Raw genomic sequence first — 25,700 nt, forward strand, 5'->3', positions numbered from 1 at the left:
TTTTTACGAAAAAGCTAAAAAAGTTATCGAACACTTTGTTTTTATTTGAAAATTAAAAGGGGAGAGCACTACAACACCTGGGGCCATCCCACGTTATTTGATTAGGCCTATACTTTTTAGTCATTTACCAGTGTGCTGCACTTCAATGACACCCAATGGATTCATGGTCACTTACATTCCGGAAATGTCTTCATCAAAATGGATAGGTGAGTGTCACATCTTGTCTGGCAAGTTCGAGCAACATGGGATCATCGAAGAATTTGTTGATGGATACGTCCTCACTAAGACCCTTACGGCGACGCGTTTTCACCATAAATTCACGGGCCAAATGTGTCGCTGGCTGAGGCTCTAACGGCCGCAGCACGATGCTCTTGTCCAGAGGATCGCCAGGAACAATCTGCCAGTGGTGAAAGACGGACAGACAAAATGCCTGCCCTTGTGTATGGGTCCGCAAATCAGTCTCGAAGCCAAACGAATCAATGGCCGGTATGAAAGCCTAAAATGGTAATGATGTGACGATCAGATAATGTGCAAATAAAAATTATTATTGCAAGTGAAAATCACCTTAATGATGTAAAGAGGTGAACCAGGTACAGGTGCATCTTGGGTGACGTGACCCCTTCTTCTAGCCAGGACGCTGTAAACGGCCGAAACACAATCGGCTGGTGCTTGAACTTCAACAAAAAGATAGGGTTCCATTAACCGAGGTGTGGCCATCAAGAAAGCCGAATAGGCAACACGACGGGATGTTGGGATGATTTGTCCACCTCCGCGGTGAACCGGTTCATCTGCAATAACGGCGTCCAAGATCTTGAATTTGGCATTCCTGTTGTTATTTATTGCAAGTTGGCAACAAGCATTCGGTTATTTGCCTTAAATCGCCAAGCAAAAAAAAAAAAAACAGATTGAAAATATGTCAAGTACCTTATGGGTTCTTCGCATAATGGGCCTTCTCGCGTTCCCCACTGGAAGCCTTGAACTATGGAATCTTTGACCGTATTGAGCAAACTCTTATTCACTTCAGACGGCAATGTGTCATCGACGAGGATGTTGGGTCCAGTGGAATCAGGACCAAAAGCCCAAATGGAACGAGCTGCCAACAAATCCCAGTCGTACTTATTTTGGAAAAATTCGCTCAATTTCTTTCTAACATTGATAACGTGAAGTTTAGTTGTTGACTAATTGATAAAAAGTCAAAAAAAGAAAACGTACTTGTTCCAGTTGATTTGAACAACGCCATTTTCTATGTCTTCTGCCAATCCTTTTTCAAGAGGCTCAGCAATCATCGTAATTTTATTTTTCTTGTTTGGTGTTTCGGCGAAACATTTTAGCGAAGACGTTTCGACAACCGTTTCACAAAATGAGACCACCGGATCAGCAACTAAAGCAACAATTACTTCATGAATAAGAAATTCGAAACATCATTTTGGGCAAGCAGACACATACCTTTGATGTCGATTTCAGAGTACATTTTCCTGAGATCGTGCATGACGCAGTCAAGGTAGAGTTCACCGGTGCCGAGGATCACGTGCTCACCCGATTCTTCCACTCGTGTGGAGAGCAACGGATATGATTTGTTGACCTTTCGAAGACCGTCCAACATTTTCGGCAATTCGCTGGGATTCACCGGTTCAACGGCTATTTTGATGATGGACTGGGTGTTGAATTTCAAAGGTCGGCAAATGTACAAGTCCTCGTCGATGCTAGCTTGGACAATAGTCGACGTTTTGACCACCGACGCGTCAATGCCTTCAATCAGAACCCAACTGCCAGCAGTCACTCTGTTCACTTCGATCTTGTAACGAGCCTCATAGATCCATAAGCGACCGATCGTTAATAATCGCGAGTCTTCTTCGTCGCTGAGCGAGTAGTTCTCGCCCAGAAGACGGACGTTCTGATGAGCATGCAGAGTACCACTCAGGACACGACCCAGCACGTAAAATCCGGTGCAATCCTCTGTGGGGTACTGTTTGGTCGTGTGGACTACCAGCTGACCATTTGGATCACAGTTGACCATGTCTTCACCAAGGATTGATTCCAGCGGGCCCGTGTAAATGTGCTCTACTTTAGTGCGGGCAGCAACAACCGGTGACGGAATATGTTTTACGCACATGTCAACAAAACCTGTAAAAAAAAAAATAAAAATAAAATTTGCATTCTCAATCGTGCAACTGTGTAATTGGAATGAAGCGGATTTTGAGCTCACCACTAAACGTGCCCAAATAGCGACTACAGACTAGTCTCAAAAGTGGGCGGGTGTTTAGCCTTTGTTCCTCGACCGTCAAGCGAATGCCAAGCTCATCCAGCAGTTGTGGCAAACTCGTGTCCAAATCTCCGACGACCTGAAGTTATTATTTTACTGTTTAAAGGTTTTCGCAACCTAAACATCAATCCCTTATATGACATTGTTCGTTCGTACCTGGGCAAAGATTTTATACAATGGCTCAAGAATGAACTCGATGAAACTTCGTTGGGCAGAGCTGTGCGGCGGTTTTTTCGTAAACTTTCTGGTCTTGCTGTTGAAGTAAATATCGCCCCAGAGACGACGGGCTAACTCGTGGTCGTTGATATCTGAGCCATAGCTATTTTTTTTTTTAAAGAAGAGAAAGACAATTTCATAACTGGCGTCACTTCTTTGAAAGGGAAATCAAGCGAACGGTGAGCGCCCTGTACATACGTGTCACTGTAGAGTTTAGCGAACGATTTGAGGGTGAAACAGACTGAGAACTGAGCCGAAGCGAAGCAAACATTGCCCAACAAGGGTGATACGATCTTGGGATTTTCTTCGTCACTGTATAGGCCTAAAAGACCGTTGATCTCTTCAATAATGTAGCGCAGCTTGTAATACGCATCCTGGGGTGGCAACTTCAGTTCCAAAATGAGTCGATCAATTTTGTTGATGCATACTGTGATGGCCATTTTCTCCTACACGGTGAGAAAGGTATTAACAACAGTATTACGGAAAGGGATAACTTAGGCGTAGTTACCTGGACGGCATGTTTCAAAATGCGCTCTGTGTTCAGCATGACACCTTCGACCGCGTCGACAAAAAGGACGATACCATCGCAAAGTCTAAGAGCCGCCGTAACTTCATCTGAGAAGTTGACATGACCTGACAAGAATAAAGAATACGTAGTTTTCCTTTACTTCCTTCTGGCCTAAAAAATCTTATTTTACCAGGTGTATCAAACATATTGAGAAGGAATGATTTCTCATTCAAGTCTGGCATGACCACTGTAATTGGTGTAGCTTTGATTGAAACCCCCCTTTCTTGTTCGGTAAAGAGAGTGTCTGTGTACCTAACAGGTTTCTCCTCCCCACTGCCTGGTCTGCCTGTCTGAAGATCAGGATGTGTTTGCATGAGCAGGCAGTCCATGAAGGAAGTTTTGCCATGGTGCAAATGTCCGACTAGAGCCACTGAGCGTATCAACTCGGCAGAGTCCATGAGGTCAGCCAAAAATTCCATATTGTAGGTGGTTTCAGGTAGTTCTTGCTCGGCAACCTAGGGGAAAAAAAGGATCAATCAGCACATATTTTTTAACAAGTATAATGTTTGCGTACCTGAAACTTCCTGCGTTTTACAGGTGCTATGATAGGTTCAGTCAAGGGTTGGGCATCTTCTTCTTGAACCAATGTCTCAACACCAGGACCATAAACCTCTAATGCTGATGGGTAATATTTCTTGTCTTCATGCAAGACAATTGCCATTTGCGGTTCACCATCAGCCACCGTTTGATCCATGGCTTCTTCGGAATCATTGTCACCGTAATCTTCGGCCTCATCGTCACGATCGGCTTCATCACCTTCGTTTTCCTCCTCATCCGATTCGAGCTCGGGTCCAATGTAATTACCGAATTCGTCGTACAGGTCGGCGTCCATTTTTTATCAGAGTAAACTGGATCGTGCTTCTGTTTTGTGTGAGCAAATACTACCAGTATTACCGATTGAAATAGACGAAATCCAACAAACACAGAAATTTAACCGTACCAAAAAGGGGTTTTAAGAAAAGCCGGGGAAAAATGCGTTTCTGTTCGTACACGCTGCTGTTGAGAGGGTTGCCATCTGTTGAACAGTAAATAGACTATACGCCATCTACTAGCGAAAAATTGTACAATATCGATGAAAATGTTTAAATCAAATTAATAAAATTTTAAATAGAACCCGGGAATTCCCCACTCAACAAGGAGGTGCTTGTAAAAATTGTTTACTACACAAATTTGCCGCCAGTCAATGTAAGAAAAAAACATAAATAAATAAATAAATAATAATAAAAAAAAACAAACAGGGTATATAATTTTTGTTTTGATAATGAAATAGCAAAAACATGGTAAACTGTTAATGTGTGACAGCGATCGCGCTACTAAACCTTTGAATAATTTGCACCAAAATGGAAAAAAAATAAAATAAAAGGAGTCCGGAAAACGGAAGAGATTAGTATTTGAGTGTACACGTCGATGTGCTGTAGAGGATTTCTCTTCTATGTGGCGTCTGGCCGAGTATGGGGTGCAGCGTACATTTACGCAGCTGGAGAGCTTTTTAGATGATTTATTGCTGGCTGGCCCCAAAATAAAAAAAGATAGATATAAATATAAATGTCTTATCTTTGTAGACGGGTCTGCAGACGAACGGGCGTCTAACCCCCTCCCATGTCCCCATATCACTATTTGTTTGTGTCTACGTGAGTGTTTGTTGTTGCCAAAAAAAACTCGCTTTTGGGTATGTTGATATGGCAAATCGTCAAAATCAATGCCGACCATTTCTTTTGGTCTACACCGACTGCAGAAAAAAGGAGAGTTGGCCATTATGTTTCTCCTAGACTTGGCGTTTTCTTTCTAAAATGATTTCGTTTGCGACGATCCATTGTGTAGGTGGATGGAATTAAAGTTGACCACCACTTTCTTCATTAGTTGATGCATATCTACTTGGCACTGGCCAGTCTCTGATTTCCTCTTCTTGGTTTTACCGTTATTTGATTTGATTTTTGATTTCATTTGTTTTTGTTTTTTGGCCATTTTTCTTTCTTGGCTTGGGTCGGTTCGGGTACGTAATGCTGCTGAATCAATACTATCGAACAGATTATTTCTTCTGTTTCGGTCTCCGTTGTTTTATTTCCACGTGTTATTGTATTTTAGTTTTTGTTGTTTTGTTTGTTTGTTTTTTTATTTTATTTTCAATCCCTTTGGAAAGGGGAAAGTAGGGTCTTTATTGAGTCGTAGTGGATGGGTCCATCATCACGGCGTACGTAGACCTATATAACATAATGAGTGGCGAAGAACATTCGACTATTTTCCGCTATTTTCAAACGGAATGATGTGTAGACCTAGACTAACCTACTATATGCATATTGCATGAGCTTTATCGATTCGATTTTAAACATGCGCAAGTGAATTAGGAGGACATTTCGAAAATGTTCATGGAAGACCAAGATTTCGGATAGAAGCTGAAATTGAAAACAAAATGGGTGTTAATTCGAAGATAGGTCGTCGCGACTCGGGCAGACATGATGGAAAGAAATCGCTGCTGGTCTTTGGCTGGGAAGGAACGACGGCGACGACACAATAAAGAGGAACGTAAAGAAAATAAAAAGAAGACGATAGAGAGAGGGTAGTTGAGAGATCAAAGATTCCCGATTGAGGAATAAAGATGAAGAAAAACAAGGAAAAAAGGGCAAGAAAGGAAGAAAAGCAAGAGAATAAGGAAGAAGAAGAGAGAAACGAGCTGACTGGGCGAGGTCTTTTCTGTCCTACCCTTTTCTCTTTCCTCATTTTTGTTTTATTTATTTCTAGTTTTTTTCCTCTCTCTTCCTTAAAGGCTCGGCCACAATATATCGCCACAGAATTGCATATAGATGTGCCCGCCATGTACAGTCCGTCTTTTCCCATCCTTTCTCAGTCTCTCTCGTTCTTTTCCCTCCCTCTCTATAAAAAAAATTATGTTGTTGTCGCTGCTGGTGCTGTTGTTGTTGTTGTTGTTGTTGTTGTAGTAGTAGTAAGAATATAGTAACGGGGTCGCGCACGAGCCTATATGTGCTGGCAGTGCTGCTGGCTGGCCACGGAGATCTCGAGAAGAAGAAGAAAATGGAGAAGAAGAAGAAGAAGAAGAAGAAGAAGAAAAAGAAAAGGAGGAGTAAAAGAAGAAGAAGAAGAAGAAGAAGAAGGAAAAGGAGGAGAGTCTGGGTAGAGTCACAAGAATTCGTTCAGAGCAGCAGCCACTAGCAAGTCGGTGGTGGTATAGTGGAGTGGTGTGGCCTTCATTGCGAGACAGTCGACTGTCTCGAAAGTTATTAGCCCAGCAGTCAACGTCCGTCTACTCTCCGTCCACCATCATCATTGACATTCTTGCTATCTTTGCATTCGTATTTGTGTGTGTGTGTGTGTGTGTGTGTGTTGTTTTTTGCTTTTATTTTATTTATTTTTTTCCCCTTTTCTTCTTCCTCTTCGTCATTTTTTAGCCAAAGTGTTGACAAACTGACATTTTCAACGTTTCATTTCTTCCGAGAAAATACAAGAAGCGGGCAGGAAAAAAAGAAATGGATTAGAAAGCGAAGCCAATCACCAATCAATCGAGTGGGTTTGGTGATTTTGGTGTGTCGAATGTTGGTCACGTTCCGCGCATTTTCGACAGAGACGGCCATAGACTTGTCGCCGTGCCTCCGCCTCGCTTGTCTCGGAAGAACAAGCAGACGACGACGTACGCCGGCCGGCCGTGATCCTCTTCCGGCTCTTTCCGATTCGTCACCATCGGTCAAAGGAGCAGATCAAAAGTGAAGCGACGATGATTGTGGTTTCAGTCCAGTGGCTCACTGCTTGTCGGCCCGTCTCAGCTCATCACACAAGGACGACATTGAAAACGGCCAACACCGCCAACTCTTTGATCATCGCCAGCCTGTTGTTCTTGTTCTCCTTCTCGTCGACGATGTGCAGTTCACAGCCATCGAGCGCTTCGTCTGGTGACGTTCGCCATGTCTCGTCATCAGTCAATCTGTCCAGTGTTTCCACGCATCGTCGTAGTCAAGTGCCGGTGTTGTTCAGCCATCGTTCGTCCCCCACTCTTGCCGCTAATGAAACGAACTGGAAGAGAACGGGTGGCAGGGCGCAAAGTCATTGCCCGTCTTGCCGATTGCCAGCCACCATCCAACAAAAAGAAGAGGACCAACTGGAAGGCGAACGAGCAGCAGACGCCAAGACGGTCGTTTCGCTGGCCCAGCAGCAGTCGATGGCTGGCGATTTGGCTCGTTTGGAGTCGATCAAACGGCAAATTCTCATCAAATTGGGTCTCAATTCCAAACCGAATTTATCTTCGTCTGTTATCCCGCCGAGGGACTTCATTTTGGAGACGCTCTTGCGGGCCGAAGAGTCGTCTGTTGTGACCCGTGCTCCTCACCGTCCCTCGTCTTCGTCTTCCACTAGCAACAACAATAGGCAGCGTCATCATTTGCATCATTCGCAAGCCGATGCTGCCAGCGTGGACAACGTCATCGTCGATGACGATTTCTACGGCAAGACGTCAGAAATCATCGCTTTCGGCGAACCAGGTGAGACTTTGTGAGACTTTGTTGACTTGTCTTGTACGTCGTCAGAGCTATTTTTGGCCTTTTTCTTTTTCTTTTTCTTTTTCTCTTTATTTTTTGGGTGGGGATGGAGGGCTCTTTCGTTGCTTGATGCCTAGTGGCTTGGATTCGTTTCAAATCGGTGCAAAGTATATTCACGCTGAGATTTTGCGCGTGCCCATCATTATGGAATTAGGACCCAATGACCGCGCGCTATACAGACCAGATCACGATGGAGGAAGCGGAGAGGGAGAGGGGAGGGCAGTGCACAGAGGGAAAAGTTGGCGATGACTATAGAGAAGCAAACCAATGTCGAAAAGAGGAATCTGGCTAAATGCCAATAACGACGCCGCACATAAAACCTAACCCCCCTCCCCACTCCCGACCCAAGAAAAAATAAAAAAGGAAAAAAAAAGACGGGAATTTTTCCTCTTTTTTTTTCTAATTCTCGTTGCTTCCCTGCTGCTTGGCTGGTGCTGGTGCTGCCCCGATGGAGAGGAGAGAAAGGGCACATCAAGGATTGCCGTTGCGTGTGTCTCTCTATCTGGTTGGGCGCGGTGCCGGGCTGGCCTCTTTCTCTCTTTTTTTTTTTTTATTTTCCAGTCTCACACATACACACATACACACGCCTTTTGTGTGTGTGTATGTGTGTGTATGCTGACGTCGCAAAAAAGAGGACGTTAGATCTTATTGCAACATGACACAGATGAACTCGCTTCTAGACTATATAGATTTTCATTCGCAACTTTAAATTTCCTTGTAGTTGTGTTAGTAAATGTAACACAAAAAAAAGGAAGCTCCACCAACAATACGGGCAATTTTGTTGTCGATACGAGGATAATTGATTATTTCATATGGGCGATATGGCGTCGGGGCCACTAAAAAATAATAATAATAATTTAAAAAAAACCCAAAAAACAAAACAAAAATCTACAGAGAAAAAGGCTTGGCTCTCGCCTCTCGTTTTGTGTCTCTCTGGCTGTCTGGCCCTCTGTCTGCGAATGACGGCACACACACGAAATAAAATAGAAGAAAAAGAAAAGGATGGATCAAGAGCCAAAATGTTGAACGCGAAAAAGAAAAGGGTCATCCAGTTGGGTGTAACCGACTCGTTTTTTAAACGGGATTCGATCAAAATACAAAGAAGACTATCAATTTATGGACGTCGTCTAATCAGTGTAGACGCATCATGTAGAAGCCCAACACGACCTACCCCGCCCTTTTGGCAATTCCTTTGGCAATTCGTTTGGCAATTCCTTTGGCAATTCGTTTGGCAATTGTTTTGTCTATTGTTTTGTCTAGTCGTTTGGGCTCGTCGTTACAGCGAAATGCCACTAGTGGATCTCGATTTTCTCTTCTTTTCACTTCTTCTGGTGTTCGTTTTGGCTTTCAATCGGACGTGTCGTTGACTCGATGGACGATCGCGCAATATTCGACCAGTTGGATATCCTAGACCAGCGTCTCAAGAAGAAGAAGAAATGCGCCAGACGTAGTCTAGGCTACTATATACTGTCTGATAAGCGCATTGTTGTCTGTCACTTTCTTTTTCCTGACTTTTTGCTCGCAATCGTGACGGAGAAAAAAGGCTGGCATCGTCTAGACTGCGGGCTAGACGTGACGTGAGATCAGCTGTTCCACCATGTCCACCATGTTCTATATGGCTACATCCATTGACTTCATTTCTCTTTTCCTTTTTTTAATCTCTTCATTTGATCTATAGATTTTGTTGTTGTTTTCGTTTTCGTTGTTGTTGTTGGTTTGGGAAGGGTAGGGATTTTAGTTGATCTACAGCCCAGCTCTACAGGCGATTTCAATCAAATCGCGAATCATGGCCTATAGTAGAGATGCCATCACTACATGTATACAGCCTTTCACGTACGGTATATAGTGTAGGCTTCATCTACTTTGAGCTTGATCGATTACTATTTTTAACGCATAATGTGGCCATCAATAGAAAAAGAGAGAGCGTTAACTGTAAAAAGGGTTTCATTTGCAAACAGGTCCGAGACTTAACGGCCAGGTGTTGGCCGAATTTTCCCGAGTCCAGGAAACGGCCCCCGAGCCAAGTCTGCGAGTGAAATCGGCCACTTTATGGCTGCACGTCCAAATGAATGGCACCAGTTTAACATCATCGTCGTCGCACATGCCGAAAAGTGCGAACCAGCGTCACCAGCCAGGCCACCAACAGCAACGGACCAGTAGGTCACCGACGCTCTACGTCTTCAGGCTTCTTCCGTCAGATGTTCGCGGGTCTCTAGCCAACGCCACAAACAAGGTCATTCCCTTTCGCCACTTTTTCTGCTCTCTTTCCTTAACTGAAAACGAATGCAAAAAGACAAGCAAACTAAGAAAAGAGAAAAACACTGAATGATCATTAATAGCAAATTTTACTTGCCACTGTATCTGACGCAGGATTGGAACGAATTGTTATTGGCTTCGCAAAAGGTGACCATCCAACACAGCGGATGGATGAAAATCAACATCACCGAGGGCGTCCAGCAATGGTTTAGCACTTCGTCACCATCGTCCGTCAACAGCAACAACAACAACAACAAATTGCGTTTGCTGATCGACTGTTCCGGTTGCGGTTCCACCGTCCAGCCCGTTCTGTTCACCCAACGGCCATCGGTTGCGCCTGTCCGGCCGGAGGACAACACTCGCCAACAGGAGACGGTCAACAACAACAACAACAGCAACAACAGCAACAAGAAGAAGAAGAAGAAGAAGAAACGCAAGAAGCGCAGGAGGCGACTTGTGCTGGACAAGGAAGAAGAAGAAAAAGAAGAAGAAGAGCGGGAAGAAGAAGAGGAAGGCAGAATCCGGCAACAACTGGAAGACGAGGGCAAAAAGGCGGAACAACTTCGGCCGTTCATCGTCATCCACACCGATTCGAGCAGTTCGCGTCGACTGAGGCGACGCACTCCGCTGGATTGTGGACCGACGACGTCAGCCTGTTGCAAGCAAAGATTCTTCGTCAGTTTCAGGGCACTCGGATGGGACGATTGGATCATTGCACCTAGCGGATACTACGCCAACTATTGCCGAGGCGATTGCGGCAGTGGGGCAGCCGGAAGAGCGCCCGAATCGTTCCTCAGTTACCATTCGCACGTTCTTGACCAAGTGCGCAAGCAATTGCCAGCACTGGCCATCAGTCCATCAAAGACTAAGAAGAAAAAGAAAATGCAGGCGTCTGAACAGCAACGACAGCAGCGATTGTTTGCCAACTATTTGCAACCTTGCTGCGCACCTACCAAATTTTCCAGCATGTCGCTTATTTATTTCGGCCCCGACATGAATATTATCAAAAGAGACTTGCCTAAAATGGTGGTCGATGAATGCGGCTGCCCTTGATCCGCCATCCGAGTAGAATTGAGGGGGAGTAAGGAGTTCTATGTAATTTCTACTGCATTGGTTGGCCGTCGGATTCAACTGATCACTCGAGGCTTTTCTTTTTTTTTATTGTTTTTCAATTTCATTGGCAGATTGGTCTTTTCTTTGATTACGATCGCCGTTTGTTTTTGCGTTTGATTGATACCAACAGCATATATTTATTATCGATTAGGTTGTGTTTTAGCGTAGAATTCGAGCAACACTGCCGTTGATTGATTGTGCGCCTATAACCATCCCGCCTGCTGACCAGTGGTTTCATTTTTCGACCGTGCTCCATTATTCGATTCCAAACGATACTTAACTTGCATTCCTTATTGTTGCATTAGTTTTGTACAGCCTCTACAAAAGTAATCTTGCGTCTTGTCATACCGATAGAATTGATTTGTGAATGATGTACGATGCATTTGTTGCTGAGCCTCTGCCGACTGTTTGATTCCATTTCATTTGGCTGTCAATGTCTTTTCTTTCCTTTTACACATTATAGACCGCCATTTTTGTTTGTTTTTTCTTCTTTTTAATAAAACTTAATTGTATTAATTAAAGGGCTTTTTTGAGCTTTGTATAGGTGCCAAAATATCGTTAATCAATGAAAAAGATAAAAGCAATGAGCTATTAGAGTTCGATTCCACTTTTTGACTTGTCCTTACCGTGTACTATTACCAATCGTGGTTTTATTATCAATATATCCATGTTTTTGGCTGCTGATTCATTACTGCATCTCCTTTATTCTTGTTCACTTTACTGTTCCATTATATTGCAAATGTCTTTCATTTACTCTGCAATAGAAATAAAACGAAATTTTGGCCTGTTTAATATGAGGAATTCTTTTATATTTTTCCATTTCGACTGGCTGCATGTCGTCGACTGCATTTCATGACTATAACTGACAACAAAGCTGTTGTTCAAATCAACAGATGGCTCTGCTCTTCTCAAATGTGTTCTAAAATTGCATTAGGGTAAGCAAAGTGTGGACCTTTTATCTGAGAATTTTTCCTAAAAAATCGGCATTGTCATCAGCATAGAAAGACTCCGGTTCCTGCATTTACAAAAAGGATTTCAACACAAACAATTAAATGTTACATTCTAATTTTAGTGCCATCTACCGATTAATCGTGCACTCAAGCCAAGCCAAGTCGATGTTTTTCGAAATCGGATGACCGGTCACCCAAAGAGGGACAGGCATGCACGAACGATTAAACGGAAATTAAAATTTACGTTTTTGTTGTTGTCCAATGCGAAATCATCCCGTGTACGTACATCACAAAGCAACGTCCAAGTGAAAAACGTGTGAGAAAGGCAGTTAGGAAGAGAGACGCGAGAATGCATAATCCACGATCGTTTACTCTTCAACAACCTGTTGAAGAGGAAATGAGGAAAAAGCAAAAAGGTACTAAAACATTGTTCACTTGCTTGCGTGAAGCTCTTTTGTTTGCTGATCCTGTACTGCTGTATAGGTATAGATGTGACAGACATGTGCATTTTTGAAGACGTGGACAACCTGTTTTAGCCTTACACTTCTTATTACATCACACTGGAGAAGAAATAAAACTAAGACAGAGACGTGCACTGTGTAGCAACAAGAGAGAGAGAGAGCTGTCGTTTGGCGAGAAGTGAGCGAATTCCGAATAAAAGCACAAATTCGAATACGAAGTGAACTGGAATAGCCAACAAAAAAAAAAGACTTGTCTTTTTCGCGATGTACGTTCAGAGCTAGAAAAAGCGGTTTGGAGTTCTCTCCAAGTTTCTTTTTTTCTTTTTTCTTGTCTTTTTTTCTCTTTCTTATAAAATGCTGTTTAATCTCGTCGATGAATGTGCAGCACATATGTCTGCGTTTGCAGCTAAAACTATCGATCAAAAGTCTGCAATGACAAAGTATGCGCATAGACATCTACACATTTGGTGTGGGGAGAAAAGGGCAGCCCCAAAAATGAATGATTATATACGTATATAATAATAATAGAAATATATGAAGATTCATATTTGTATAGTATACAGATATGGCAACGTATGAAAAAGGCGCGAATATGTATGTTAAAATTGGAAAATTGTGGTTGCTATACATGGGCAAACATCAGATCGGATTCGATGAAGAGAGCGCGATATTATACGGAAAGAATGTGTACAATGTTACAAATGTCGCCCCTTTTTCTTCATGCTGCACAACTGCGAGGCAAACGTGTGGCTGCAACACCCGTCCGCGTGAGGCTAGAACTGCGCGCGAAATTGCCTGCCTCACCAATTTCAATGTTGCTGTCTGTCACACCTATATACGTCAAGAAATGGAACCAGTTTTATTCGTTCTTTTTTTTTTTTTTTCACTCCATGTTTTGTGACAAGTTTTGTTCATTCTTTTCTCCGAGAAAGAGAGAATAATAGATTTATATATATATGCAGGCTATATGATGTATTATGTAGCATGACGGATATAAAAATAGAAATTGTGCTACTGATGGCTGTCAATGATATCACGTGGAAAATAGCACATGCTGTACACACACATCATTTGTCATGCACCATTCGGTTGATCCTATAGAGAAAAACGCTGTCGCAGTTTGCGAAACCAGTTTTTATTTACATTTATACGTCTATAAATATAGACTGTAAAGAAGGAAAGGTGTTGGATATGTCATGTGGTCTATGTGTTTATCGGCAAAAGCCATCGACAGGTGACAGCAGCTGATCTCGTTTCGCATGTTCTGCAATCTTTCATGTATATTTAGAAAACTGGATTGTCCACGTCGATTATATTTTTAGTTATTGATTTGATACAAGCTATACACCGCATGCTTCGTGTACTCAGCGAGGCCATCACGAAATGTTGTCTGGGCCAGTTTTCTACATCACGTACTAGCTAACTGCCGTCTTGTTACAATCAAGGCGTTGGTCGTTTTTCAAACGATGCCCCCGTTTGTCGCCAGTACAACGTTCTTTTCAATATGTCATTATTATTTGATTCAGTTGATTTGTGTGTTGATTCTTCCACATTCAACGAAAACAAAAAATTATTAAATGAATGAAATGAAATAATTCGTCCACCATGTCGCTAGTTGAAAGTGCTGGGATAAATGAAAGTCCCGACCAATACGTGATTAGCGTACTGTTATCCTTGTGTAAACAATCATTCGTAAACACACAAGTTCCCATTTAGGCCTTTAGTAGTTGTTTTGGTGATTGTTGTAAGAATTCGGGAGAAAAAAAAACAAATAAACTGTGACGGGAATCGAACCCGGGCCTCTCGCGTCTTGGCTCTTTACCTCTTTTTCTCAAAAACCAATTTTGAGTTATTATCTCACATGTACATTTGACTGAAACATGTGTCCCCCTAGTTTTTTGTCGATTGTGTAATGTGCATGTTTAATTTTTTTAGTGACGTTGATGATTTGCATAATTTTTTTTTTTGCCTTTGAATTTGCGTACCCTGCCTCCCGTCTTGAACTTTTCTGAAAATCGTTGTCCTTGAATCTCATTTGTTGTTGAATTGACGTTTCAAAAAGGATTCTCCAGGGAACACTATGCAAAAATATGTTTTTCTTTTCATGATTTTCCAAGGCCTTTACTACTTTTTTTTTTTTCGTTTCTTACCCTGCCTCTTTGTGAAGGATTACCAACCTAAAAACTAAAAGGATGAATTTCGTCGCATGAATATGCACACCGAATTATTGGGATTGTGCACGTGTGGCAAAATGTGATAAAGTTTGCCTAAAATTTGAGGAGAGCATATCGATAATGAATATTTTGTTGACCATCTTATTTTTTTTTTTTTTTACTATCTACATGACCAGACCATTACAGACCATTACAGAAATAATGTGGCCTTTAGGAACGAAGAAGTCAAACGAAAAACAGGAAGTGGGTAAAGTTAATGTTGGTTAAAAAAAAAAAAAAATCAAAAACGAATAGCCGTAAAATCATTTGGGCACAGCCATATATGAATTGAATCAATTGCACATTTACGTAGAAAATGTGTGTGCATAGTTTTCAAAAAGAAAAGGACGTTTGTCAACGATGCCCTTCGAGTGTCATGGCGACTGCCGGTCTGATCGCCTCTCTCCTCTTGCAACCAAAAAAGGGAATCGAGTTATATGATAGATTGAAATGATGGAATGATAATGCAGGATCTAAAAATAGCCGAATACATAATCATTTGAATAAATGCAAATGAGGGGAAACTATGTAAATACATATAACGCGTCACAGCATGTTTCTCACTTGCGGTTAAAAATAACTGCTGTCGATGCCCGAGACAACAAGGTTGACGACTAGACCAGTTATTCATATATATTTTTTTTACTTGCATTCCTATCTGATTGGAACATTTCAATACGGTGTTGGAAAGGCGAAACAGAAAAAAAAAAGAAATTAAAAGGAAAACTTGGAAATTTCAACATGACGTCGCATATAATATAGGACGACAAATAAGAAGGTGTCTTGAACAAAAGGCAGCCACGTGGATAATGAATTCCACCAGAAAATAAAATCCAACGACGATGGTGTCGATGCAAATAAAAACCGTCTGCTTTCTATATCCACATCTAACTGCACATGGTGTGGCAGCAACAAATCAAAAAATCAGACTTGCATAAAGGAATGCAAAAGAACCACCTGTCGCTGACTGCGTCCCACTTTGTTTGGAGAATTTCAAGATCAACTCCAATGATTACGCTATATATACATATTTTACGCAATCGCATCGAGAACCGCCCTTGCATTCTTATATCATACGTCTATGCTAATAAACTTGTTTCATTTTTTCCGTTTTATTTGGCTCTTGTTAGTCGAAATTTGGTTAACCAAATTCATCAACTGATTGTGTGCAGTAAACTTTTGATTTTTTTCTTTACCTATTATTGACACGAAACAATACCACCAACGAAATTTGTTTGATAAAAGAGTTACAGATAAAAATGTATTCATGAAGTAGTTGTTATGGGGTTGGACGTTGCATTTCCACTGCTCTTTAGCTGGCAGCATTTTTAAAATAGCCCAAATGTGTATAACTTTTGGGTTCATCCAACGGAGTAATTGGTCCGTCTCTCTCTCTCTCTCTCCTTCTCTCGCCCTGATGTGCATACATACAGAGGGCTGTATACGACCATGACACGTCCACTATAAAAATACAGGGAAGCAGACATAGGGATAGGCGTATAGCCTTGGGGGTGCGCGTGCACAAGCCTCGCTATAACGGATGCTGTCTGTTCCTTTCGTGCCTTTCCTGTTCTTCCTATCAATTGCAATTGGTCTGGGAGAACTGGAAGCCAACATCACATTTAAGAGCTTTATAACAATTTAGCAAGGCTTCTATATTATGCCTATATAAGAATTTTTTTACTGCAGCGTAACACAATAATGTCCGTTTCCTGGTTGGGGAAAGACAAACGCTAGTAGAGACCACGTATGATATAAGAGCCAAATGCTTACCCATCATCTGGTTCGGCCTGTGTTTTGTTTTTGTTTTTTTTTTTCTTTTTAGTGTGGAGTGCACATGAGCGGCCGTTGCCTATTGAAATGCGGGGTCGAAATGTTGGTTCGATTTTGTTTGGGTCGTTTGCCATGCTGCGAGGAGAAGAAACTAGTCAGGATTTCCCTTGGCAACAAGACGAAGGAGGCAGCAGCAGCAGCAGCAGCAAAGTTGATGGGTGTACGTTCGTGGGTGACGTTGCTGGGCAAGAAATCGTGCTTCAATCATTGGCTGCCGCTACAACACCATTTCCTGGTGTTTCTCTTCCCTCTGCACAGGTCTAGCATTGGTAAATATTTATTGCCTTACTCTGTCGTTTGTAATTTAGGTATCTTAGTTAAGTCGCATTGCTAAAGGCATTACGTCAACGTTTTGATACGGTGTATGGGTTGTACAGCGGGGATGCAAACGAATATTAATGATGTACGTTCCATCCCTTGCCAGTTTGCAACAATCAATCAAGAAATTGTCTCTTGCACGATTCATTTGTCGAATGATTGTTTTACAACTGAATGATTTGAAGTGGACTATAATGGTGTGAAAAGATGGTATCGTCACGTTGGCACACCAAAGATCGAATAGCCAGTCAACAAAGGAGGAAAAAGGAGAGAAAGAAAAGGAACTGTTGCTGTAGGCCGAGCAGCAAGAACAGACTCAGGTGATGACCTTTAAACGACCCGGCAACAGCAACAACTCCCCTTCTATTTATTTTATATCTATTTAGTTTATACAACATATAGAAAAAGAGAGAAAAGATGAATCTTTCTTGTTTTTTCTTTTTCTTTTTCTTTTTTTTTTATAGGTTGTTAGGCGCCTCAATTCTTTCTCTTTTCTTTTCTCGACCAAAATGTACCTCCTCGCCATATCTTGGGGTCTCTCTCTTTTTTCTTTGTGTTCTTCTGCCTTTCTCTCTTGTCTCTAGTTGCTATTGCCCGGTCGTTGAAACGAGTAGATGATATCCACAAGAACAAAGACAATGAAGACACAGTTTCCTTTTTCTTCGAGGGAGAGATATTTTTTTTTTTGTTTTGTTAAGGCGAGTCTCTACGTAAAGAGTGACGGCCACATGGTGCCGAGTGAAATTGTTGCCTCTTTTGATTTTTTTTTTTTTTTGTGTTTTGTTATTTTGGTATATTTATAAATCGACCTCCTGCCGAGCCGAGGAATACCTGCTGTCACACACCAAACAGCAGCTACACCTTCTTTTTTTTTGTGGGGTGGGGGGTGTTTAAAAAAAAAAAATTCGACGTGCAGCACTCGGTAGATAATTTTAAAGTGGCTACACCTATGCGTATCTCAATACGAGGTGCAGAGAGACAACAATCAAAATGTAGAGATTATAAAAATAAAAAATGAAGCAGGTAGGAAGACCATGATGACCGTATGAACCAATAGTTGCCTTTTTTTTTTTTTTTTTGGTGTTGCTGTTGCTACCGCTCAACATCCAGCCAAACAGGAGGGGGTTAGCCTCTTTCTCTCCTCTTGTATTTACATCTATACGTACGCATTAAGTGAGCCTATATCTATTTTGTGGGCTGGCTGATTGGCTAGTTGATGGGCTGGCCGATGGGGCTTGATGCAGCCACAGCCTATATGTCTACAGGGGAGGGTTAGAACCGGGACGTTCCAGCACGTCACGGCTATATAGGCTCGTTGTTGTCTGGGGCAGACAATTTAGTTGGTCTGCAAATCGGCTGGCGGACGGACGGAGAGCGCGCCACGGCGGTCAATCAACTTGTTGACTTTGTTTTTCTTTTTTTTTTTTTTTTCTCCCCTTATTTATTCCCTCCTCTTCGTTAGTTATATTTAAGTGTGTTGCAAAGTGATCCAACATCGTTTCGTTGTTTGATTGTCAAATATTTTCTAAAAAGTGCTTCTTTGTTTCATTTGATAGACGTGCATGTGCGTCCCGTGTCGCGCCACCGCAACACAGACGTGTAGAGAGAATCAGCAAGTGTAGTAAACATCCGTGTACCGTTCGAAGACGAGCCGATTCTATTTCGAAGGTGATGTGCCAGTTTTGTCACAGGAGACGTCAGAGACGGGTCGAATCGCTTCACCCAGCCAATTAGCCATTGCCCAGACGAATTCAATCGGCCGTGATGATCAAGTATGATTTCTTTGAACCACTTCAGCTCGTTTAACTCGCGTGGACGTGTTTTTGTGTCTGCGTAGTGAGTGCATCAGCGTCCACCAATTGGCCGACGACGACAATGAATTGAAATCTGAAGTTGAAACAAATTCTGTTCTCGGCTGAACGAGGATCACGTGGCCATCGCCTTTATCCGCCGGACTCTCTAGTCCATAGGGCGCGAATCCGGTTCATCCGCACACTACGTCCAGCAGGTAGGCCATTTAATCCATTCCGTGTACAATGTGTGCTGATCGTGCGTTTCAAATGCGCATGTTTGGATGGACGCGGTCGCAAGGCGAAACGGGGGGGTGCAGCGTCGTATCCGCTCCCGTTGGCGGCCGGTGCATTTAAGAATAAAAAGACGGAACTCGATATATCCTGCCAGCTGTCGCGTTTGACCGTTGCCTGTACGCATTAGTAATCAAAGATCAAGAAGCTTGAATAGGGCGTCTCATTGTTAGTGCCGACGATGGTCGTCGTGTTGCGCGCAGGACACGACAGGTGATTGCCTCCTTTTCGTCAGACTACGTACATGTGTCTCTCTCTAGTTGCACTTTGGCTCAGCTTGTCCGATTGCAGCTGTGGCCTCGATAGGCCTCGTCCCACTAGGCGAAACGGAAACAAAGGAAAGGCAAAACATACCCATATACAAGTGTATGACGACTGATTGTACGGCGTGTGTCGAGTACAAATATTTGTTGAACCCATCGATGCGAAAGACTATGGCCAGGGCAAAGGAGCCACGTGTACACGACCCAATGACGTGTTATCTTTTCGAGTGCATTTTCATTTCCTCTTTGCCATCGTCGTCGGTGCTGCGAACCGAGTCTCGTTGCCGAGCCGGCCTACCATTTCCCATCGGCTGGCCGATGGCTCGATTTTCGTTGCGCTGGTTCCAACTAAAAGAGCGACGCGATTCGACTGCATTTCCGTGCAGTGAAAGAGGAGGTCGGGTGTCGTCAGAGATGAGGACGGATCCATCATGTGCCAGGGCCTCAGACAAGCTCCTTCTCGCTTATCTTATCTTTTGGAAGGCCAACAATATCCGATACAAAATCAATGCGGTAAAAATATACTGGGCTGTACATGTATCTAGGCCTCGGCCGTCGCCCTACGCATTCTCCTCTTTCATGTACGTGTACGTGTCTACGTGATGCGAAAAGAAGGCACAAAAGACCATCGACTTTGATGGGAAATGATTAGTAAACAAGAAATGAAAACAAAAACAAACTAAAAAACAGGTGACGAGCACACCCCGTTCTCGAATAGATTACATGCATACACACTGCAATTGCAACAGCGTGCCCATGCCGGCTACGCATCTAACACACACACACACATTGTGCCTCTCACTCTTGTGTGCGTGTGTGTGTGTGAGTGTGTGTGAGTGTGTGTGTGTGTAGAGTTGACGTGATGCTGCCGCTGCTGCTCGCTAGTGCCAGTGGTGTGTATATAAACGACAGCGAGAAACGGACCGTCGGCCAGTCCAGTCTAGAATCGGTCGAGTTGCAGACGAGTTCCCCTCCCCCACTCTTTTGCCCAGCTTCCATTTTCTCTCCGCGTCATTCTCTCTCTAAATCTCTCCCCCGCCTAATCTGCACATCAAACCTCTTTGCCAACATTAGCCATTTTTTGTTGTTGAAATTCCCACATATACTACACACACAACACAACTATATACATATTTAAAGAAACAGAAAGGAAAAACAATCTGTTGGACAAATAAGCGAATCAAGTGTGGCCGTCCTATTCGCCCGCCTTCCCGTCTACTCTATACAGGAAATGCAAAAGTGAATTTTTTGTTTTGTTGGTTCCCCCCTTGTCTGCTCGTCCGCTTTACAAACGTCAAACCCATTGCGTTCAAAACTAGTTGAGAAAGAAGCGCATTCAGTCTGTTCTTTTCTTTTCTTTTTTTTTTAAATTATTACTCATTTCTTGTTGGTGTCGACTTGCTCCGAAAACGCCGTCATCACATCCGTCCGTCTGGCCGCGCGGATCTGGCCATTCTCTAAACGTTTCATATCCTGCCCGCAGTCGTCTCTCGGCATCCATCTCTCTCTCTCTCTTTTCTCAGCCGAGAGCGGGGGTTTTCTTTTTTAAAATAACTTGTTTGGTGCCAGTGCATCGGTTCGCCAAAGTTGACGTCCAACAACAGAAAACAAACAACAAGAAAATTCATCTTTTCATTGCAGAATCACAAGACACAAAAAAAGAGGGGGACACTGGAAAAAGAAATGGCTGACCAACGACGAAAATTCTTGTTGCAATCGCTGGTGTTGCACGTCTTGCTGATGGCCGTTTGCTGGCCACAACAAGTGGCCGGTGGATCAGCTCACGCGGCCCACATGAAGAACGGCGACGGAGGCAAATGGGCGGCACACGCTCACCGGCATCACCATCGCGTCGACGACCCGATGGCATCCAACAACAACAACAACAACAACAACAACAACAACAATCAAGATTACGTGCAAGACATGGCGTCGGCCAGTGACGATAATCTCATCGACTACGAAACGGACGACAACGCGGAGACGGGCAGCAACGACGTCAACGTGTCCGACGCTTCGCCTTTGATGGGCGTGTTGCCCGAGCCGGGCACTTACATGGCGTCCAACTGCACGTCGTGCATCCAGCGCGAAGAATTGCGTCGTCGCAATTTGGAAGTGATCAAGGACCAGATTCTCAGCAAGTTGGGGATGCAACGAGCGCCGAATATGACGGGCCGTTTGCCTCCGCGCATTCCGCCGCTCGATCATTTGCTCGACCTTTACGGCATGCAAGGCGATGCTCCGCCCGGACGGCATCCAGCCGGCGTCCATCATCACGCTCATCATCAGCACCAGCAAAGCGACCAGGCCTTTCAAACGGGACCCGTTTACGACGAAGAAGATGACGATTTTCACGCCCGAACCGAAAAGGTCATCGCCTTCTCGCAACTCTGTAAGTTTTTTTTTTTTTTGTGTTTTTTTGTTTAAATCCTTTCCCCCTACTAGATTTAGAAAATGTCTAAGAATCAGTTGGTTGAATCAATGCGAGACGCGATTTGTCAGCCAATCGATCGACATTTGACCCCAACAGGCTGATGTTTGTTGGCCTGTACGTTGTTGGTTGATTCAGTCGTCCAATCAGCGATCGAATATCACCATCCAGTCCATTCGAGTCCCATCAATGGCCATTACTCTCGATGTGAGAAGATCAAATCTTTTCACATTGATTTATCAATTTTCTCTGTTTATTCGTGAACTAAAAAGAAGTGAGATTTAAAGCCTTAAAGCGCTTATCTTTTGTTTTTGTTTTTGTTTTGGTTTTTGTTTTGCGTCGGCGGTGGCTGAGAACGATGTTATCTAATAGTCTGGCCATTGCCTTGCGAGTCTCTGTGAATAGGAGACGGTAGCCCCAGTGATGGATGATGAGGAAATGGCCAATCGACTTTGAAGAAAATACCCACCCCACCAAAACTTTGGGTTGAAAGAAAATTTTAAATAGAGTGGGCCAATCTAACGTCAATTTTCTAAATCGCCATTCGAAATTAGCCAATTTCCAAGAACAAACTTGATATCCCTCCTTTCCTCTTTGGTCAAATTCTTTGTATTGTATTGCACACGCAACACATTAGGCGAACAAAACTTGATGATTTCATTTCTGATTTCTTTTCTTTTTCTTTTTTCTTCGAAAAAAACAAAAAAAAATGGGATTTAGTGCCGCAGGTGAGACAGGCGCTGAAACGGACCGAATCGACCACCACCAAAGGCATGGAATCGATTTATTTCAAATTCTCCGACAAAGTGACTCGAAGCAGCAAAGTCGATAAAGCCCATCTTTGGCTCTACATTCAAAATCAGCAGCCACCGTCGTCCGGCAATCACGGCCATCAGCGCCACCACCACCACCACCACCACCAACAGGCGCAAGTCATCAGCAAATCGGCCAGCGCCAACGCCAGCACAGTTTGGATTCACATTTACAAAGTGGTGCGAGTGCCCGAAGGCGAGTCGCCCGTCTTGAATCCGGTGCGGATGACCCGCGTCGCCTTGCCCCCGCTCTTGGAGTTGGTAGACAAGGTGCCGGCCAGCGCCGGCAAACAGCAGAGTCAGGCGCAAAGTGGCGGTTGGGTTTCGTTCGAAGTGCGCAAAGTCGTGGCCGACTGGTTCCGATGGCCCGAAGACAATCTCGGACTGGTCGTTCACGCCGTCAGTGGCGACCAACACGCACCGCCGCCGCCCACCTTCAACGCCAACGGAGCAGCTGCAGCACCGGCGGCCGCCACGACGCCGACGGCCGCCTCGTCGGCCAGCAGCGGCGCGAGTAAATCGCTTCCGTTTATCGTCAACGATCACGTCAGCGCCGACGGGGCACTGGTACGTTCATTTTTTTTGAGTGTGAATGAATGAATTTTGGAGCCAAAAGCTGATTGATTGCCAATGCCAAATGAATTGCATTTTTCGACGTCAATTTAATTGAATGCGATCGTTCGAATGTAGATGCCTTTCGTTGAAGTGGTGACGACGGACGGACGCAAACATCGGACGAAACGGACGATCGGTTTGAATTGCGACGAAACGTCGTCCGAGACGCGCTGCTGCCGCTACCCGCTGACGGTGGATTTCGTCGAATTCGGATGGGATTGGATCATCGCGCCCAAGAAATACGAGGCCAATTATTGCTCGGGCGAATGTCCCTACGTCTTTTTGCAGAAATATCCGCACACGCACATCGTGCAACAAGCCAACCCGGCCGGCACGGCTGGACCTTGTTGCGCCCCGCGCAAAATGTCGCCCATTTCAATGCTCTACTTTGACAACGAATTTAATATTATCCACGGCAATTTGCCCGGCATGGTCGTCGATCGATGCGGATGTTCTTAAATTTCTTCCTTTTTTTTTTTTTTTTTTTTTAATTAATTATTATTCATTTTTTTTTTTTTGTTGAGCGTTGTCTTCTTCTTACGTGTGTACATAGCAACCGAACCTGTTTCTTTTGGACGGTCGGTAGACCCGTTAAACTTTCTTTTTTCTTTTTTTTTTTCCTTTTTTATAGTAAAAAGAAAAAAAAAGTAAAAAAAAAAAATAATAATTAAAATATATATAATTTTGTCGCCAAAGTCGTCGACACCTGCCTCCTCCCAAAAAAAAATAAAAAAAAAAAAAAAAACTAATTTCTATTTTGGGGGTTCGTCTTTGAAACTGGTTCTGCTTTCTGTTCTGTCGTTGGACAAATGGACACACATCAGTTGATGGATACCGACATGTTTGGGATTGGAAACGAAGAAGAAGGAAAGAGAAACCAGTTGCGACACGAGGATGAAGAGGCCCGGCCAGCAAAACGGTTTTTCTCTCAACGCCAATAAGGCGCGTCGACATCGTTCACGTTCAAGACACGAAGAAGACGAACGCTGACAACGAAAGAAACAAAGGCTGATAACCTTTTCTGCTTTTGTGTATGCCCAATTGTTGGCCAGCAGCTTCAGGCAAGGACGTCTGCCTCGTCGTTTGTCCTTTCGTCTTGCTGCGCTTCTCTTTCGCCGGGCTGCAGCCCAACATCCAGTCGCCGCCCGTCACCTGCGAGACCAATTTTGCTTACATAACTGTGTGCGAGTCGCTTCACTAATGTCGCATTTTTTTATAAAATCATTTTCATGTTCTCTCCTTCAACGAAAAAAAAAAAAAAAAAGCAGCGACTTGCTCTTGGCCTAGAAATAGTCGAGCCGCACAATTCTCGTTTGTTTTTTTATGTTGTTGTACGTTTCCCCAAATTCATTTGCGTCTGCTGTTCGTTTCCGGGTTGCCATAATGCGGATGTGATAACAAGACTGTGACATGTTCATCTATGATGTAACTGAAAAAACAAAAAAAAACAAAACAAAAAAACTAAACAAAAAGCTAAAAACTAAAAGGTTAAAAGGAGTTTGAGAAGGCACAAGAACAGGAAAGAGAAAACCAAGTTTGTATCGTGCGTGTGTGCATCGTCAACTGGGCGTCTCCATCGAATGACGTCATCACCGCTTCTTATCGTCGGCAGCCTTGCGAAAGAGATGACCAACACAATCCATTTGTCGTCATAGAAAAAAGACGCGCCTTGTTTGAACTGCATTGTGATACCCAGTTATTGATTGATACGTAATTTGTCAGCATATGATCATCCCAATGTTTTATTGTTTCTCTCGTTTCCTCTTCGCATCAACGTTCACCGTTATTATAAATAGATAATTTTGTTTGTTTTTTTTTCCGTGAAATTGTAACACACATTTCCCGTGTTTTGATCGACACTTTCAAATGACCCAAAAACAATTTTTTTTCTTTTTTGTTTGAAATATCGGTGCACTCACGTTTTTGTTCGTTGTTTGTTTCGCCTTAGACGCGCGACTCAATTTCGATGACGCGCACGTCCATGAAACGTGTCAATGAGCTACTTGTCTGCTTCGTTCTGTCTATGTGTGCCAATGCCATTGAAATTGCCAATTTTTTGTTGCCGACTGACGAGCAAAAAAATGAAAGTAGATTGCAGAAAAGTGTTTCTCTCGTGCATTTATTGACTTTGTCAACCCACTTGATCGAGCAATGGATATATTTGGGCGTTGGGGGGGAGGCTGGAGATTTGAAAAAGGAAAACAAACCCAACGAGAAGGGGGGAAATATATTTAGTATTAGAAGATTGCGTTTGCCTTTCGCTTAATCATGTCGTTCAAACGCACAAACAAACAAGCAGAAACGCCCTTGCAGCAAAGACGAAGAGAACAGAAGGGCTGCACCCTCACTAGAGATCCATGATGATATGCACGGTCGCCAAGTGGATGGAACAATAAAGGACAAGTCCATCACCTTTGCGAAACGCGCAGTGGCAAATTGTGCAAGTCCGAATCATTTGGCTGGTTGCCTCTCGAACGTCCTCTTTTTGCGCGAGAGTGAAGAAACATTGGCACGGCACACAGCGTGACCCCCAAAAGAGAACAACAACAAAAAAAAAAAAACAATGTCGAAACAAAGTCAAGGGTAGGAAACGATTATTAGCTACTACACAAACATAGAAAAGGGCAAAAAAAAAGAGAAGAGGAGAAAAAAAAAAGTGGCGACACGTCAAGCGTCACTGTTCAGAGAGAATCAAACGTGATGGGGCTGGAATTCCGTCCAACGGCAAGGTCGGTCATGTAACTCATCCACGCCAGCCAA

At 43.4% G+C, this 25,700-nt stretch overlaps 3 protein-coding genes across 7 annotated transcripts; 2 read left to right on the forward strand and 1 right to left on the reverse strand.

Annotated features, from left to right (window-relative positions):
- Positions 1 to 23: 23 nt before the first annotated feature.
- LOC116931222 (116 kDa U5 small nuclear ribonucleoprotein component) lies at positions 24 to 4,144 on the reverse strand. Of its 3 annotated transcripts, none has more exons than XM_032938769.2 (12): positions 3,988 to 4,144; positions 3,562 to 3,908; positions 3,178 to 3,502; positions 2,988 to 3,112; positions 2,678 to 2,925; positions 2,420 to 2,582; positions 2,207 to 2,342; positions 1,447 to 2,124; positions 1,213 to 1,381; positions 925 to 1,146; positions 565 to 826; positions 24 to 496 (listed from the first exon to the last, which is right to left on the reverse strand). In XM_032938769.2, exons 2-12 carry the CDS (start codon positions 3,877 to 3,879, stop codon positions 194 to 196), a joined length of 2,949 nt encoding a protein of 982 aa, XP_032794660.1. In that variant the 5' UTR covers positions 3,880 to 3,908; positions 3,988 to 4,144; the 3' UTR covers positions 24 to 193. The 3 variants fall into 3 exon arrangements, with proteins under 3 accessions (XP_032794660.1, XP_032794661.1, XP_045035283.1); XM_032938770.2 differs by having other exon boundaries at positions 3,562 to 3,928; positions 3,988 to 4,096; XM_045179348.1 differs by having other exon boundaries at positions 3,562 to 4,040.
- Positions 4,145 to 6,774: 2,630 nt separating this feature from the next.
- Positions 6,775 to 11,752, forward strand: LOC116931223 (histone-lysine N-methyltransferase, H3 lysine-79 specific). The gene is made up of 3 exons (XM_032938772.2): positions 6,775 to 7,534; positions 9,550 to 9,824; positions 9,962 to 11,752. Exons 1-3 carry the CDS (start codon positions 6,775 to 6,777, stop codon positions 10,898 to 10,900), a joined length of 1,974 nt encoding a protein of 657 aa, XP_032794663.2. The 3' UTR covers positions 10,901 to 11,752.
- A 4,638-nt stretch (positions 11,753 to 16,390) lies between these two features.
- LOC116931211 (growth/differentiation factor 8) lies at positions 16,391 to 25,042 on the forward strand. Of its 3 annotated transcripts, none has more exons than XM_045179356.1 (5): positions 16,391 to 16,686; positions 18,292 to 18,743; positions 20,724 to 21,474; positions 22,234 to 22,892; positions 23,016 to 25,042. In XM_045179356.1, exons 3-5 carry the CDS (start codon positions 20,766 to 20,768, stop codon positions 23,397 to 23,399), a joined length of 1,752 nt encoding a protein of 583 aa, XP_045035291.1. In that variant the 5' UTR covers positions 16,391 to 16,686; positions 18,292 to 18,743; positions 20,724 to 20,765; the 3' UTR covers positions 23,400 to 25,042. The 3 variants fall into 3 exon arrangements, with proteins under 3 accessions (XP_045035291.1, XP_045035293.1, XP_045035292.1); XM_045179357.1 differs by lacking the exon at positions 16,391 to 16,686 and having other exon boundaries at positions 18,159 to 18,507; positions 18,573 to 18,743; XM_045179358.1 differs by lacking the exon at positions 16,391 to 16,686 and having other exon boundaries at positions 18,158 to 18,743; positions 20,566 to 21,474.
- The last annotated feature ends 658 nt before the right edge of the window (positions 25,043 to 25,700 follow it).

The sequence above is a fragment of the Daphnia magna genome, linkage group LG9 (genome assembly GCF_020631705.1).
Source record: "Daphnia magna isolate NIES linkage group LG9, ASM2063170v1.1, whole genome shotgun sequence".
Lineage (NCBI taxonomy): Eukaryota > Metazoa > Arthropoda > Branchiopoda > Diplostraca > Daphniidae > Daphnia > Daphnia magna.

Bases quoted from the DNA above. Each gene is read 5' to 3' on its own strand.
- LOC116931222 (XM_032938769.2), bottom strand. From the start codon at position 3,879: ATGGACGCCGACCTGTACGACGAATTCGGTAATTACATTGGACCCGAG. The intron at 1,147-1,212 runs GTACGTTTTCTT...TATCAATGTTAG, and splicing joins GTTCAAATCAACTGGAACAA to AAAGAAATTGAGCGAATTTT. The intron at 497-564 runs GTGATTTTCACT...TTACCATTTTAG, and splicing joins CACCTCTTTACATCATTAAG to GCTTTCATACCGGCCATTGA.
- LOC116931223 (XM_032938772.2), top strand. From the start codon at position 6,775: ATGATTGTGGTTTCAGTCCAGTGGCTCACTGCTTGTCGGCCCGTCTCA. The intron at 7,535-9,549 runs GTGAGACTTTGT...ATTTGCAAACAG, and splicing joins CATCGCTTTCGGCGAACCAG to GTCCGAGACTTAACGGCCAG. The intron at 9,825-9,961 runs GTCATTCCCTTT...TATCTGACGCAG, and splicing joins TAGCCAACGCCACAAACAAG to GATTGGAACGAATTGTTATT.
- LOC116931211 (XM_045179356.1), top strand. From the start codon at position 20,766: ATGGCTGACCAACGACGAAAATTCTTGTTGCAATCGCTGGTGTTGCAC. The intron at 21,475-22,233 runs GTAAGTTTTTTT...AATGGGATTTAG, and splicing joins CATCGCCTTCTCGCAACTCT to TGCCGCAGGTGAGACAGGCG. The intron at 22,893-23,015 runs GTACGTTCATTT...GTTCGAATGTAG, and splicing joins TCAGCGCCGACGGGGCACTG to ATGCCTTTCGTTGAAGTGGT.